The sequence below is a fragment of the Arachis stenosperma genome, chromosome 4 (genome assembly GCF_014773155.1).
Source record: "Arachis stenosperma cultivar V10309 chromosome 4, arast.V10309.gnm1.PFL2, whole genome shotgun sequence".
Lineage (NCBI taxonomy): Eukaryota > Viridiplantae > Streptophyta > Magnoliopsida > Fabales > Fabaceae > Arachis > Arachis stenosperma.
The window spans coordinates 129,902,958-129,919,790 of NC_080380.1; the positions used below are offsets into that span (position 1 = coordinate 129,902,958).

A 16,833-nucleotide genomic window follows, 5' to 3' on the forward strand; every position below is an offset into this window, starting at 1 on the left:
ATATCAGTTTGCAATAAGGGTAATATTGAAATTTAACAAGATTGTGCTTTGTGTCTTCTGATTTATATTTGTATACCAAACAAGTTTAAAAAATTTGTGTCTTGTTGTGTATGTGTCTTCAATGTCTATGTCTCTGTGTCTATGTATTAAAGAATACACAAAACAAACGCAGCCTTCCAAGCCTCTTTGTCTGTAGCCTTGTATATAACGTTCATTGAATTGATCAATATTCATATTAGTTTGTGTGTGACAAACCAAAACAATCTATACTATTTAATAATTTCGAACTAAAGAGATTTAATTATTCTCTATATTCTCTTTATCTATAAAAATTGAATCTGAATTAAGATACTTTTTTGCTCTCCAATAATGACAGTAAGATAGTTAATGACCTAAATTTGTAGATAGGATGATACAATCTAAAAATTTGTAAATAAAGCATTATACAATCATGCATTATCATCTTTTGTTACCTATGAGTTAAATTCATGTAAAAACAAAATAAAAATAAAAACCAATCAAAATTACTAAATGATAGTTTTATATCAAGAAAAAAAAAAAACAAGAATAAATAGTATCTAATTAATATAATAGACAATTAGTAAAACATAATTACGAACATAAAATTTTGTTTGAGTATTATTAGCTTAATCTTTTTTTAGTATATTTAACAAAATTTTAGTAATCAAAATAAAAATACTAAAAAAATAAAAATATCTTATTTTAAAAGTTACAATTTATATTTTTAAAATTTTTTATTAAAAAATATTTGTAATATAAATAAATATTTTTATATTGTTATACCTCAATATAATTTTTAGATAAAAAAATATTTTTATATAAAATATCTAAATATACGATTATTTTTTTAAAAGATCTTTTAAAAAAAAACTGATTTTTTTTAAAAAAATTCATCCAAACAAATCCTAAAATATTTGTGTATTTCATTTTAGTTTAGAGAAAACAGGTAATTTATTTAAATTTATTTATGTATAAAGTCCTTTAAATAAAAATGAAAAAGAAAAAGAGAGAATAAAAAAAAAGATAAAAATAAAAAAGCCAAGCGAGCAGATAAATAGATGTATCATATGAAATATGGCTATGAATAATGATATTATGGTTTACATATTGTGTGAGTAATAATCCTTAATCAGTTTATGGGTTGTGTTGGGTTGGGTGGCTCAAAACAATGCTAACCCTCAACCTCACTCCTCTTCCTTCCTCGTAAGTTTTCTTCTTTTTTTTGTTCTCTCAACCTTAATTGTTGTCCAATTTTTTTTCTTTTTTTTTTCCGTTTAGTTAGTTAGTTAGTTGTTCTTGTTGTTGTTGTAGGTTCTCTGTTGCAAATTGCCCACTGTTTATTCAGAAAACACAGTTATTGATTCCTTCCAATCTTAGTTACTCCTTTTCTGCTACAGGTTCTCTCTTATTCTCACTCTCTTGCTTCATGTGGGTATTATGATTATTATTATGCCATCGTTTTTTGTTTGTCAAGTTTTGATTTTTAATTTGTGGGTTATGTTGTGTGTTTTGTGTTTTTGATGCAGAAACCAGAAAGTTAAAGACTTTTCAGCTCAAGGCTGGATTTTGGGAGTCAATTAAATCTGGGTATGTTGCAATTTGATTGAAAAAATGGGATAGAAAATGGCATTATGTTTGGACATTGTATTTATTAGTCTCGGATTGCACAAAATCTATTGGATATTCAATGGAAACATGACTACTTTGTGGCTTATATTGCGGTTTGCATTGTGATTGTGAGAAAACATGGATCATATGATTGTAAGCGGATCACAATTTAAATCTGGAAGCCTTAGTTTGGTAAAATTGTTATCATGAAGGAAGGATAATTAACATGTTGGAGTAGTTACTTTTTCCTTCAATTTGCAGGGGTGGTTCTTATATAGTTATATTTTCCGGTTGTCATTCGATTTTGTAGCTCTGGTAGGTACACTTTCGACGAGTTTTGTTGTATAGAAATTTTTGTTTTGATTAATGTAATCTTCTGTATAAGGAATGTTTTGTATAGAACAAAGAATTTATAGCAGTTCTGAATGTATTAGTGGAATCTGAGGTTCTGGGGTGGAATTCAACCTCAGAAACCGGAAATTGGTGTGCATTACAATATGAAATAGCAGACAATAGAAGAAACGATACGTAAATTGTCCTGGGTAGTATAGAGACCCTTCATCCTCACATTCCTTTCTGAACAAAATGACCTAACTAACTCTCCTCGCTCCCTCGCATATGTAAAGCCTTGTTCTTCATCCTCAAATCTTCACATGATCTCAGTCTCCCTCCTCATCATGACTAAATTAATAGAGAAGTTTTGTACAGTATAGGGCCTTCGTCACGAAATATATAAATTAGAGAGATTTGGCTGAAAAACATGTCTATAGGGTCTTTTGTCATGCATTTCATGCTCGTCATCATCCATCCAAACAAGATATAAATACATAACTTGTGTTTTTGTCTCTGTCTCTGTCTGCTGTTAATTCCAAACAGAATACTAATACTATTCTTTTAAGTCTTTGTCTCTTATTTTCCTTTCTCTTTCTCTGTTTCGGTGTATCTGTCTCTGGATAGAATCCGAACGGAGCCTAGGACCTTATTGAAGTTTGTATACAATATATGGATTTGATTTCTAAGTCTTAAACTATTAGGATCTAATTGAAGATTGAATGAAACTATATGAACTTCTTGAATAATTTAACCTCCTATCAATTACATATGATATATTGACCAATAGTGTATCTTTTATCTTGAAAGTTCCTTTGCTTGTTCTCCTTCTCAGGTTGATTAAGAACAACACCACACAAGTTGTTGATCCACCCAACGTAGATGAAGAAGATGAAGAACCTTTGCCTCAAGAGTTTGTCCTTGTTGAAAAGACTGAACCTGATGGAACAATTGAGCAAATAATATTCTCTTCAGGTGGAGATATTGATGTTTATGACCTTCAAGCTCTCTGTGACAAGGTGTGTATCTAATGCGTCTTTATCTCATGCATTAATGTTTCTATTATCGTGTTTGTTTGGTGTAATAATGCATATGCTAGCCTTGGAATTCATCTAAATCTTATCTGAAGAATTGATGAAAATCATCAAGAACTTCCTTTACTACATCTTTGGACTGATAACAATAATTAATTTCTTGTTCAATATTCTAGTTTCCTTTACAATTAACAACATAAAGAACTCGTTTACCTATTTACATCATTCATGGAAATAGTTTACTTAAATCCAAAATTTCAGTACTAAATTGGCCCTTTTATTTTTTTTCTTTTTCTCAATAAACAAACCTGCACTCATATGACGAGTGGTTAATCTCTTTAACAGGTAGGGTGGCCACGGAGGCCATTGTCGAAATTAGCTGCTGCTTTAAAAAATAGCTATATTGTAGCCTCATTGCATTCTGTAAGAAAGTCTCCAGGATCAGGTAAAAATAATATGATTCCTTGCCGTGTCCTGCGTTTACATTGACTATTCAGTTGTTATGCTTTTTCTTTGTGTCTGTGGTTATCCAAACCTATTTAATGAACATTTTGGTGTACTTGGCGAAGTTATTTCACAGAGGGGAATGAACAAAAGAGATTAATCGGCATGGCTCGTGCTACTTCAGACCATGCCTTCAATGCCACAATTTGGGATGTCCTAGTTGATCCTGGTTACCAGGTATTTTCTGTCAACCAAACATTAACTTCAATTTTGGTGCTGCTTACCGAAAGAGTTTACATTTGGTGTCTATAACTCTATTTGAACTTATAACATAAAAATTAAGCTATAATTTTTAAGGCAAAGAAAGAACAATTCCAATAAGCAATAACCTTTATCATGCTTTATGTGCAACTTATATTCTGTTGTTTGCTTGAAAGTATGTTGGGTAAAATAAATGCACTTGAATTCAGAGGAAGCTAAGCTTGTATGCTTATAAAGTGGTGTCGAATTCAGGCATTTCTGCCAAATCATTTTTGTGCTTGAGTGCCTCATGTAAGCATGAATTCCGGCCGTGTTAGCTGAAGTACTGGTTATTGATGTTGTTGTAACTTGTATAGGGCCAAGGTCTTGGTAAAGCTCTTGTAGAGAAACTGATTCGAGCTCTTTTGCAAAGGGACATCGGCAATATAACTCTGTTTGCAGATAGTAAAGGTATAACAACATTCGCAAAGTTTACGCTTATTATCATCGACAATGTCCGATATAATAGAACTTGACTGCTATGTCATTAGTGCTTAGATATTTTGTGCGCTTGCGCCATCATTTCGATAGTTTGGCCTTAGGGTAAATACACTGACCTTCTTGAAGTTAGGTAATATTACACGCGACAGGCCTTAATTTTTTATGCCTACATTGAGTCATTGACTGTGGAAACTCACATGCAGTTGTCTTTATGTGAAGTTGTTAGTTAAGACCGTTAGATAACAATTTAGTCAAACATGTCAAATTATCCAACGGTTCTTAATTAATAACTTCACATGAAGATAACTACATGTGAGTATATTGAGTGTCATATAACTTAACCTTAAGAGAATTCGTAGTAAATTTAGGAATTTACCCTAAAATATTTAAGGGGCATGTTAGGAATATCCTCGGTTAGGAGTATCATCGGGCATGTTACTTCGTTAAACGTGTTCTTTGATCCGACTATCATCGCCTCTTGTTGATGGCCAGCACACTATGAACATTCTGCTATTCCTTTAGTCCAACATTTGATTGGAAGGTTAGGGTTTCATTTCATGCTTGGAGTTTCACATTTTGTTTTGTATGTTGAATGCAGTTGTGGATTTCTACCGGAATTTAGGTTTTGAAGCTGACCCTGAAGGCATAAAAGGCATGTTTTGGTACCCAAATTACTAATGGCAACCATTGATTAACTTTGCAACCAATGTGTATGCAAGTTTATGTCTTGATTTTATAATATGAAATTACACAGAATTGACATCAATTTGTAATTATTATTATTGCGTTAGGCGCTAGTATTTTTCCTTTTTATATCCAAATTATTTGATTAAAGAATTAGATTCACATATAAAAACTTGAGTATTTACTTTGTACTTGAAAAAAAAATGTGACAATGTTGGTTATCTCTTGGTGCCTATTAGTATTTGGTTTGGGAGTAAAAGAGGGTGAAAATTTCATTAATCAAATGTTATGTATAATTTTTTTTTGTGTGGACGGATAAATACTTATATAGGATTTTTTCTTTTAACTCAACAAAAGAATTGTGTGATTTTTTAATGATTAAGAATTTATATATTTAATTTTGATTATTGAGTTATGCAGTTTCTATAAAATAAAAAATCTGTTTGTCATTTCATTATATAGAAATATTATCTATGAAAATTCACCCTCTACTCTATTTTACATTCATACTAATACCAAACTGACCGTTCCCCTCCATTTTTTATGCATAATGTATAATCAAATAATAGTTTTTATTGTTGGACGAAATTTTTTTGAATAGAAAGCTCAACACAATAAAGTGTAATAACAGCAAAGAGTATGACACAAGAAAATTACAAGTAATTTTTAGTCATTTTGACATTGTTATCAACAATAAAAAAGAATTAAATATCATTTCACTCTTTATAGTTTCTAATCGATCTGTTAATTATTTCTGCAACATTTGCTTCTTGATTTTTGAAGATTATGTCGTTCCTTTTCAGCCAAGTATTCTAAATGATAACAAAAAAATCAACTAATCACTTGTTACGTTTTTTTTTTTCTAACAAGTGTACCTGTTCAATTCTCAAAATGTTGTTTAATAGTTCCTGAAATAGACCATGGTTTATCATAGGCTAACAACCAAACGCATCACACCTGTCAAGTAAATTCACAACAAATAAACAAGTGGTAATTATTCTTAGTTTTCTTTTTAATTTTTATATAAAATATACATATTATTATTTTGGTACCAAGTCCCTCCAAATAGAGCTAGTAAAACTGTAACTTGAAAAGTTGAAATATCCTCTGGTACCATCTCAACCTGCAAAACCTACACATATGAGTTAATACTAATAGAATAAATATCTGATTTATCAAATTTTCATACCAGTCGGTCCTTTCTCTTATATGTTAGTATGGACGAAATTTTGGATTCAAAATATCACTTTTTTTCCCATGAAATTTTTCATTTTTTCCATGCTTTTCTCAACTTGTGATCCAAAAGCCACACTATATTTTTTTGGTTTCCTATGGTATCCTTCAATCCGGCAAGTCAAAAAATAATTCTTCGCGAATCGGAGTTCTATTTAAGAATTTATGAGTTGTTACATGCACAAGACAAAATTCGAATTTCCAACATTTGTCCAAGTCTAGTGAACTAATCACTACATCAACCTAATTTGATTAAAGTCGCATTATATATTCATAGGAAAAATGAAAATTCCTTCTCTATCCGGTTTTGGCAGGGAAAAAAATTGTGTACTTGTCCAAGTTATTATTCAAAATATACGTTTCAGAATGATATAATAATTGATTAGCATTGTGTCCGAAGTGTTCTTAACTTTAACAGTGAGAACAAATTGCAAGTGATTATTTTTTTATTTCTACCATATCTCTTGGTCCGGTAAATCATGACTAATATGTTACAAATTTAAATTCTATTTAAACATTTGTCATTAGTCAATAAATTATTATATTTTTTTTAAAGATAGTAGGTTATATTTCATTAATTATTAAAAAATAAAATATAAAAATGTCTAAAAGCAGGACAGCATAATAAAAGTTGGGGATTTTTCAAAAATACTACACTGAAGGTATTCATCCAACGGTGCGTGGTCGAAAAACGAAGAAAAATCTTAAAGAATAAAGAATGATAAATCAAATTGAATGAAATTAAGAGTTTGCCTCATGGAAAAGACAACTTAAACTGAGAGTTCTTTGGATTTCACGGAGCAACTTGACAGAGCTTGCTAGAATGGCAGACGGCATTGAAGTAGAACATGCAATAAATTATTACATACACTTACAAAAAGATGCAAATATATCTTTTTTCTGATATTTGATTGTGTATGCAAACTAAAATACACCAACTAAAATTAATTACTCGATTGGTCCTCAAAGAATTTTAAATCAGACATTTTAGAGTTGTCAGGGACTATTTTGTTCTCTGTTAGAATTAACGGAATAAAGGATCTAAGTGACTGACGGAGTTAATTGTTAAGAACCAATCGAGTAATTAATTTTAGTTAGGGACTAAAGTGTTCAGTTTGAAATTTTTTAAAGACCAAAATGACTATATACTCAAAATTTAAAATTACTCAATAGAATTGATTCAAGTTAATTATTTTACATTTTGAATTTTGATTATTCTACATTTTGTCCCAAAAATTTTACAATTCTCGGTCTAAACATACTCTAAGTAAACATACTCTAAGGCTTTTCTACTACTGCAATTAAAAATCTTGAAACAAGCATCTCTTTAAAATTTTGAAAACAATATAGTTAATTAATATAGAGGCATAGATGGAATGACAGAAACATCTAATGACTCTATAAGAGGCTGCTTGTGGAGTAATGCTTTTCTTAGTCAATAAAAATATATGATGATGATGTCTACCAAAATTAATTAACTTCCCAGCTCGCAATAGGCCAATAGTGACTGCTTATAAGACTTTAATTTCTCCACAGCACGTCTTGTGTTAATCCTAATCTCGTTGCTTCTACTCTTAGCTAGAAATAGAATGCCACAGAATTCCATAAAAATTATATGTTAAATTATATGGTTAGTCCTAAGAGTGTTGATGGTCAGATAAAATCGAATTTGATGTAACTCAAATTCGGTTTAAAATATATATCGGGTCTATTTGTTAGATTCGAATCTGACTCTAGACCTGATGAAACTTATACATTTTCGAGTCACGATTATACCGGGTAAAAATCAGGAAAAAATCGGACCGTTAACATTACCTTCTTGTAAGCTAATATGTGAAAATATCTAAATTTTCAAGACTCCAACTATTATTTGACATAGTAAAATTCACTTAGAAAAATATAGCAAGAACCAACCTTTCTCTAAAATTAAAGCATAACCACAATCAATACTAATATTGTCTAATAACACCATATATTTAAATAAATACAAATAACACAATTTTATGCATTAGTCTAAAGTCTTATGCATTTTAAACATAAAACATTAACTTATAGTCTTATAATGACTAATAACACAAAATATTAAGGTTTGACATACTTAAATTTCACATAAGAATAGCCATCATCTATCACTAATAACACAAAATTTTAATTGTGTATGATGATCGGGTCACCGGGCCGAATTCGGGTGACTCGAGTCTCGAGCTATGTCTCGAACCCGACCCGAAATAATGATCGGGTCTATTTTTGAAACCCTTACCCGATTCTAGACCCGATAAAATCACACCAAATTTACCCCTAAAAGGTTCGAGCCCGGACCATGAACACCTCTAGTTAGTCCTATATTTTAATTGAAATTACAATTTGATCTTAATATTTTAAAAATTTATAATTAGATCCCTAGAAGAAGTATGATTTTGTAATTGGGTCTCAATGACATTAAACGTATAAAAAAAAAGGTTGAAAAATATGTTTGATCATATACCCTTACTCAGAAATGTAATTAGGGCTCGTTTATGATGAGAAGATGAAGAAGGGTTGTTTCGGTGAGTTTTTATGAAAATATCTTTTTTAAATATTTTTCAAAAGATTTTTTTAAAAAATAAAAATAATTTCATGTTTAAATATCTCATGTAAAAATATCTTTTTATTTAACAATTATATTTGGGTATAATAATATAAAAGTATTTTTTGTTTATTTATTATGTTAAAAATATTTTTTTTAAATAAAATTTTTTTTAAAAAATTGTAAATTGTAGCTTATAATTTTTTTTAAATTTTTCTAGTGATTTTACTTTTATTATTAAAATTCTACCAAACACACTAAAAAAATTTAAAAAAAAAAAGATATTTTTTTAAAAGAATATATTTTTCTAATAATTTAATGACGTCCAAACAAATTCGAAAATCTTTTCCATCTCTCTGCTATTCTTATTAGGGTTCAAGGATTTTTTTAAGTTTGGATGGATCCAAGTCATGAAGCTCAGACATCTAGGAGCATAAATAAGAGAAAACATCAATGTTTTTTGTGGGGAAACAGTTGTTGTGCTTTCATTCTCGTGTATGAACAATTCAGATAGGAGATTTGTGACTTGTTGTAAAGTACCAAAGTGTAATTTCTTTGAATGAATTGACGAAGAAGATGTGAATGGTGGATTCAAGCAAAAGGAGAAAATGGCCCACTGTTTTTATGGAGATGTCCTGATACTTCAAACCTCTAGTATTGTGATGAATCGAAATAGAAGATTTATCTCCTATCCTAGTAGAAGATGCTGATTTTTTTAATTGATTAATAAAAAAGACAAGGCTGGGTCTGGATCTGCATCGACCTAACAAAGAAATAAGACTATAGAAAACTCAAAGCATGCTAGAGATTTTGAAAGGTTGGATAAAATTAATAATTTTGTACTAATAAAGACAAAAAAAAAGATTGATAGATTAAATATGGAGATGAGACGTATAGAAGCAAGTGTTTGAAGATTGTGTGCTGCTTTTGTATTGTTCTAACAACAAATTAGAAGATTGGAGAGTGATATATAAAAATAAGTAATTGATTAATAGAAGATTGGAGAAAATGACCCACTGTTTTTGTGGAGATGTCCTGATACTTCAAACTTCTAGTATTGTGATGAATTGAAATAGAAGATTTATCTCCTATCCTAGTAGAAGATGCTAATTTTTTTAATTGATTAATAAAGAAGACAAAGTTGGGTCTGGGTCTCCATCGGCCTAACAAAGAAATAAGACTACAGAAAACTCAAAGCATACTGAAGATTTTGAAAGGTCAGATAAAATTAGTAATTCTATACTAATAAAGATACAAAAAAAAAAATATGTTGATAGATTAAATATGGAGATAAAACGTATAGAAGCAAGTGTTTGAAGATTGTATGCTGCTTTTGCATTGTTTCAACAACAAATTAGAAGATTAGAGAGTGATATCCAAAAAATAAAAAAAAATTGTAGACTATGATGTTGAGTTGTGTAGTAGTGCTAATATTTACAGTGTATTTATTTTGTTAAGTTTTATGAATTGAGGCAGAAGTGTATTGTAGTGTGTTTGTGTACTGTTAAATATAATCTTTGTATTATATATGTTTCAGTGATAATGAAAAATATTACTGAGCACCAGTACAAGTGACTATTTTGCCAATAAAATAAATAACATTGATATTATTTTTTTTACAAAAGTCTATTAGACAACATACAAAATAAAATAGTTAATATTCATAGTTGTGTAATTAAAATGGTCCTTCTAAAATAGTAAGCCACATGCCAAACAAAACAAAACTAATAAAAAAGATCCAATTATATGACAATAACAAAGTCAAAGTGATCTCATGATCACTATTATTAATACTGTCATCAAATTTATTCTCCTTATTAGAAAATTTTTATTAACCCATCACTTTTATTTCAACTAAATCATTGTCACTACCATTGTATTTGTCATCATAAGATACATCGTCTTTATAATTAGAGATTATTTCAATTTTATTTCTTTGTCTACATCCATTAACCACATACACATGATAATATTTAGTTGTTCTTTGTTCCCCTACAAACTTATCTATTCTCATAGTATCTTCATCAGATTTTAATTCACTAAGAACATCTTTCAATGTAACTCCAAGTTCTATCCACCAAATTTCGACATTGTCCGTATATCTGTTCCTTTAACTTAGTAACAATTTCTTGCAATGACCACTTATCTAAGTAAAATTACAATGCCACCACTATCATTTTACTCAGGTATTTTTTTTATCTCTTGTATTAGCTAACTTACCACCATGATGAAGATCAATAATAAACAACAAATCTTCCATCACTACAAAAGAAAGGCCTATCAAAAAATTTTAAATACACTAAATAGTTTTACCCATTGAAAATAAAATAAAAGCATAAGTCCATAATGTTCATATCACAACTAGAAGCTAAATTGAGGGTTACAAATTCTTGTCTCTTCCAATGATGTCATTGCAAAATTTACTCTTTTGCTTTTAACAATATCAAGCTTTCACCGTCTTCATCCGTTGCGAACCACATTTAACAACTGAATCCAACAATGAAAGCAAAGTAAGAGAAAGATTTTGAGAAAAAGAAAGCTCAAAGATAATAAAGACTACGAAAAGTATGTGTGAGATTTTTTGCCATTTTCAAATTTGAGAATATAAAATGGAGAGATATTTTCTTTTTATTGTCTTACATGTACAACTTATATGTTCAAGTTAGTAAATATGCTAAAGAATATTTAGTTAACTCAAACCTTGTTTGAACAGTGAGAACTAAATTATAAAATTTTATTTTGTTTAGGGATCTAATTATAAATTTTTGAAGTGTAAGGACTAATTTATAGTTTTAGTAAAAATGTAAAGATTAATTGTATAATTTAACTAAAATTATATGTACAAAAATCCTGTATTATTTGCCAGTGTTGAATATTGAAAAAACAAAAGTAGGTAAAAGAATTATTTGTAACTGTTCGTGAGTTCGGATGGTTGGTAGACGACGAGGTGCATGAGATATTGAGGGAACCTGAACGTGAGTTTTCGACGGGAGAGGTTGCGTGTGACGGCGGGTGGAGCTACATGCATAGACACTCTGATGTCAAAGTAAGCATCCATACGATAAGATTAGGGTTATGGCGACGTACCTGGGGAGAGAAGTAGGTCCTTCTCCTTTATCCCTATTTGTTCGGATGGGCCATCCTTCTGTTAGGGCCCAACCCCTCAGAAGCTTCTACCAGCTGTCCAGATCTTCTTTTGTGAAGACTGGGTTACGTTGAGGGCGTTTTGTCGTACAGACGAACTGCGGGTTTGCTTGATGGATCCCATTTCTTATTGGGTTGGGCCAGAACAGTAATGAATATGAATAAGCCAAGGCATGTTGAGGTTAACCATACTGCCCATGCAAAAAATAATAATAGCAATCATGCCTTAAAGCCACATATGTTGGAGGAAGAATTAGTTACAAGTTAAGGACAGATGAAAAATATAAGGGTAAATCAAAGCCCAAGAAGAAGTGCAAGTGCGAGAGCTACTAATAGGTGGTTAGAGAACTATTCTTGGTAGCGTCATGTGATATTTCTCACTCCCTTATGATATTCTCATCTTTCTCCTTTCTTTTCTATTCTCTCTCCTTCTCTTCCTTCCTTTTCTTCTGTCACGGAATTTTTCATTGATTCCCCTTTTCTAAAATTCTACACGGGTTACTAGACGAGGAGTCGAGAAATTGTACTTTTGTGATGTCTTTTCACATTATTCTTTCTTTTCTTTACTATAATGATTCTTTTTTTTCACTATTACATTGAAACTTTTGTCCTCTATAGTGTGTTATACTTGCTTCTGTTATTTCATTTAATAAAATTCATATTTCACCCTTCCATTATCATTTCCCTTGAATCTTAACACATTATTAATCAATTCAATTAACTAGTTATTTTAGCTAGGTTTATTAGGTCATATCATTTTTTTCAATCTAATCATATAACATTCTATTTGTTATGAAACTACTTCTATAAAATATTTAAACCGATAAAAAAAAATATATAAATAATTAATCTTTAATGTGTATTATTATTATAAATTTTTTTAGGATTGTGTGAATTTTTTTATTTGTTTTATGTTAATTTTTTTTGGGTCACCAATGACCGAATTATAAATTTTTAGGTTATAGAAGTTTTGATACCATATCTAAAATTACTTTTTTTAAAAGTTTAAACTAATAGAAAAAATATGCATATTAGCTATGTGAATATTAAAGATATTTATCGAAATATAAATATAAAATTACTAATTTAATTGACAATATATATTATGGTAACTAGCTAGGTCATATCTTTGACAAGTGATGACAAAAGTGTCCCTTTAATTATTTGGTAAGGTGATAATGAAACATAGTATGAACACAAGAGATGCTAACCCCTCAATGATATCAAATCCGAACAAGCTAAGCAAGTCTTAATCTTCTACACGTAGCTGGTATTAAAGATGTTCTTTGAAATAAATCAATGGATAAGTTAATAAAAGTTGGTTGATCATTCATACATCAAGACATGCCGGATTTGGTTATATATATTATTCTATATTGTTTAATAATATTTTATTTGTTCCTAATTTCGGTTTTCTCCCCATAATTTCTCTCTCACAAGAAATCCTTTACCTTTTATTTTATATTTTAATTTTAGGGACTTTAATTTGAAATATTAATAATATGAGGTTATTTTAATATATTAGTAATAATCAAAGTGAGATATTTAAAATCATCACACCATCATAATAAGATTTAGATGGTTGTAAGTTGTAACAAGTAACAGCCGCAGCATATGTATGATTGGATTAAAAAGTCAAATCTTGATAGTATTATATTTAACCTTTCACTCACATTATTATACAACATAATTAATTAATTAATTAATTAATTAATTAGTCAATACCCCATACATGCCTTGAGAAAGACATCCAAAAAAATTAAAAAAATATATAATGAAGATAGATGTCTTGAGAACCTCAATGCACAAGTTGGTAACTAAACATTTTAATTAACTAACTAAAAGTGAGTCCAATAATAGTAAGTGACTAACACATTCTACATGTTTTTATTTACGTGTGCTACTGCTACCATTATATTATTATTAATACAATAAATATTGCGAACGTTTTAGCTAAACACTATCAAATTGTATTGTTATTTTTTAATTTTTTTTTACAATTATGGGATAAAATAAAACTAGAAGGCCAAGTGATTTTTAAACTATATTTAATCAAGTTTTGTTTATTTTTTTATTTTTTTATTTTTTTTATCCTCTTTTGTTATTATCACTATCATCATCAATTTATTATTATTATCGTCTTTTTTTATCTTATATATGTTCAATAAACTATTAAACACAAATTAAATTTTAATACATAGTATAAAAAATTTGTGTACAGTATAAAAATTTCTGAGTGACTATATATATACCTAAAATATTAAAATCCAAATAATAAAATACACACTTAGCACAAAAAATTTGGTACAAAATAAAAATTTTTTGAAAAATTATATATTTAAAATATTTATTCATTTAATTAATAAAATATATTTATAACAAAAATTTATGTATTATGTATAAAAATATATATGCTGTATTGATAAATTTTTATAATTTTTAACAAAAATTTATATAACAAAAAAAAAAGAAAAACATAATACACACGTTATTAGTTTTTTATTGAACTTGTGCCAATTTGATTAGATTTTTTTACGACACAATAAATTATCTCCTCTGCCACAAAGCTGCAATAAGAAATGGTTATCCATCCTGTATGTTTTTTCTTCCCAGCTTAGACTTCTTGTCTTCTTCTCAAGTTAATTTTATTAGGGTTTTTCTATTTGAATAAAAATTATTAATTTCCAAAATATGATTTTATGTATTATTAATTTATTATTAGCTAAATTAGTAGGTACAACAATTCTTTAGGCACATGCTGTGAAATTAGATAAGAAAAGCGTATTTTGTACGCATTGAGAGTAAATAAAAATAATTTAAAAATCAAAACAAAAGAAATTTTATATTCAAAAATTTAAAAATAACATATTAAAGAAGAATAGTTGTAATATATAAATTGAGGTAAAAATTTAAATTTAAATTAATCTAAAATTAATTTAATCAAATATCAATATCAGAACTAAATTATTTAAGTAATATTTAATTTATTCTAGTCCTTAGACACGTATAAATTAGAGTCATTCTCGTAACGATGACAACCAACTGAAACAACATTATAAGTTTAAACATTTAAAATTCGTGCTTTGTTAAATAAGTTTCATCATCCGCTATTCATACAATACGGCAATGTATAGAATTATTACACTGAGAAACTAAACTGACCTTTATTCTCCTCAATATAATGGCATTGCATTGATGCAAAAGAAGGCCAATAATTTCTAAAAAAAAAAATTCACAATATGTTATAAAATTATTTTAATTACGAAAAGCTTAAAATAAGAAAATTTGAATATATTACCAATTGTTGAAATTGCATCTCTGAATTTGATACAAATTTACCAAAATTGAACTTAAATTGAGAAAATTCAATCTCATTATGTGCTCCACTTCCAAAATTTCTGGACAGACGTAGAAAGCATGGAGGGGATGGAACTTGAACTTGACCTATAAAACTCCATGAAAACAATTCCTTAATAAAAATTCGAGCTCTTTCCAAGAAAACTAACTTTACCCATATTTCATTAGACTGGTCATAATATGTGAGTAGATCCAACCATCTTTCAGTAAAATAGAGTTTATTGTCCATTCGTTAGACGCTTACATCCATATTATTAGAACCCGAATTAGTGAATACAACTTGAGATGGTATTTGATTGATGTGGTACATTGTAAATGATTACGGCAAAAGACAATCGCACTAAAATATTAGATGAAAAGAATAAGCTGGAATAAGAACAATCAATCAATCATTAAATTATCAAAAGAATAATATAATAGAATGAGTATATAAAAAATAATATAAAATTTTATAAATTATACCTTAAAATGATCAATTTCGATGAAAAATGAAAAATATATTTTTATTCTACTCTTATATCTAGGCTCACAAACCACAAAAAAATACTATATAATATAGTCTTTATTAGAACAAAAATAATTATATAAATTAATTATTATTAAGTTAATTTTTATTATTTACGTTATACATTATATATTTGCCTTGATTGAATAAGCCATTATCATATCATATACATCTTTATCATAATTAAAATCATAGATTGTTGTTTTAATTTTTTAAGGTAGATATTAAAATCAACTTGATGAAAATTACGATTAATTTAGAATTATATTATAATAATTAAAAATTAAAATTATCGAGAATTAACATAATTATGTATTAAATGCTAATTTGATGTATAATTATAAAAAAATTATTGACAATTAATATAATCATGCAGAAAATAAAACATAGCAACTAAAATTAAAATTGTTAACTAATTGGAAGTTAGGAAGACCATGTTTGGCAATTATTTTAGTATTTAATTATTGATATCTATTATTATTATTATTATTATTATAAATGGATTACGATTAACGTAACAACTTGTCACTAATAAAATTATTACATAATGAATGAGAATTAGAATTGTATCAATATAATTAAATTGAATAAAAATATATTCGATTGATAATTAGTTTAATAATGCTTAAATATTGATTTTATATAATTATAATAAAGATATTTTTCTAAATTAGTATAATCATGCATTATTCATTAAATGATAATTGTAATATAATTATAATAAATATATTTTTGCTAAAATAAATTTTGAAGAGAGAATAATGCTTTCAGTTTGGAGGAAAAATGAATTCATGAGGAATTGACACCTCACTTTTATTAATTGATAATGCATTAAATATTGATTTTATATAATTATAATAAAATTATTTTCTTAAATTAGTATAATAATGTATTATTCATTAAATGCTAATTGTAATATAATTATAATAAAGATATTTTTTAAAAATAAATTTAGAAGAGAAAATTGTGCTTTTATGAGGAATTGACATGCACATCACCTTTATTAGTTAGGAAAAAATTCAGTTTTAGAAATAGGTCACCATTAATTATTTTAGCATTTAATTATTGATATATAATAATAATAATAATAATAATAATAATAATAATAATAATAATAATAATAATAATAATAATAATAATAATAAGATAAATGGGTTACTATTAAT

General features: G+C 27.9%; 1 protein-coding gene across 1 annotated transcript; it reads left to right on the top strand.

Annotated features, from left to right (window-relative positions):
- Positions 1–1,106: 1,106 nt before the first annotated feature.
- LOC130976194 (probable acetyltransferase TAP2) lies at positions 1,107–5,142 on the top strand. The gene is made up of 8 exons (XM_057900980.1): positions 1,107–1,224; positions 1,333–1,418; positions 1,548–1,608; positions 2,795–2,978; positions 3,339–3,438; positions 3,574–3,674; positions 4,055–4,148; positions 4,777–5,142. The coding sequence occupies exons 1-8, from the start codon at positions 1,190–1,192 to the stop codon at positions 4,854–4,856; spliced, it is 741 nt and encodes a 246-aa protein (XP_057756963.1). The 5' UTR covers positions 1,107–1,189; the 3' UTR covers positions 4,857–5,142.
- The last annotated feature ends 11,691 nt before the right edge of the window (positions 5,143–16,833 follow it).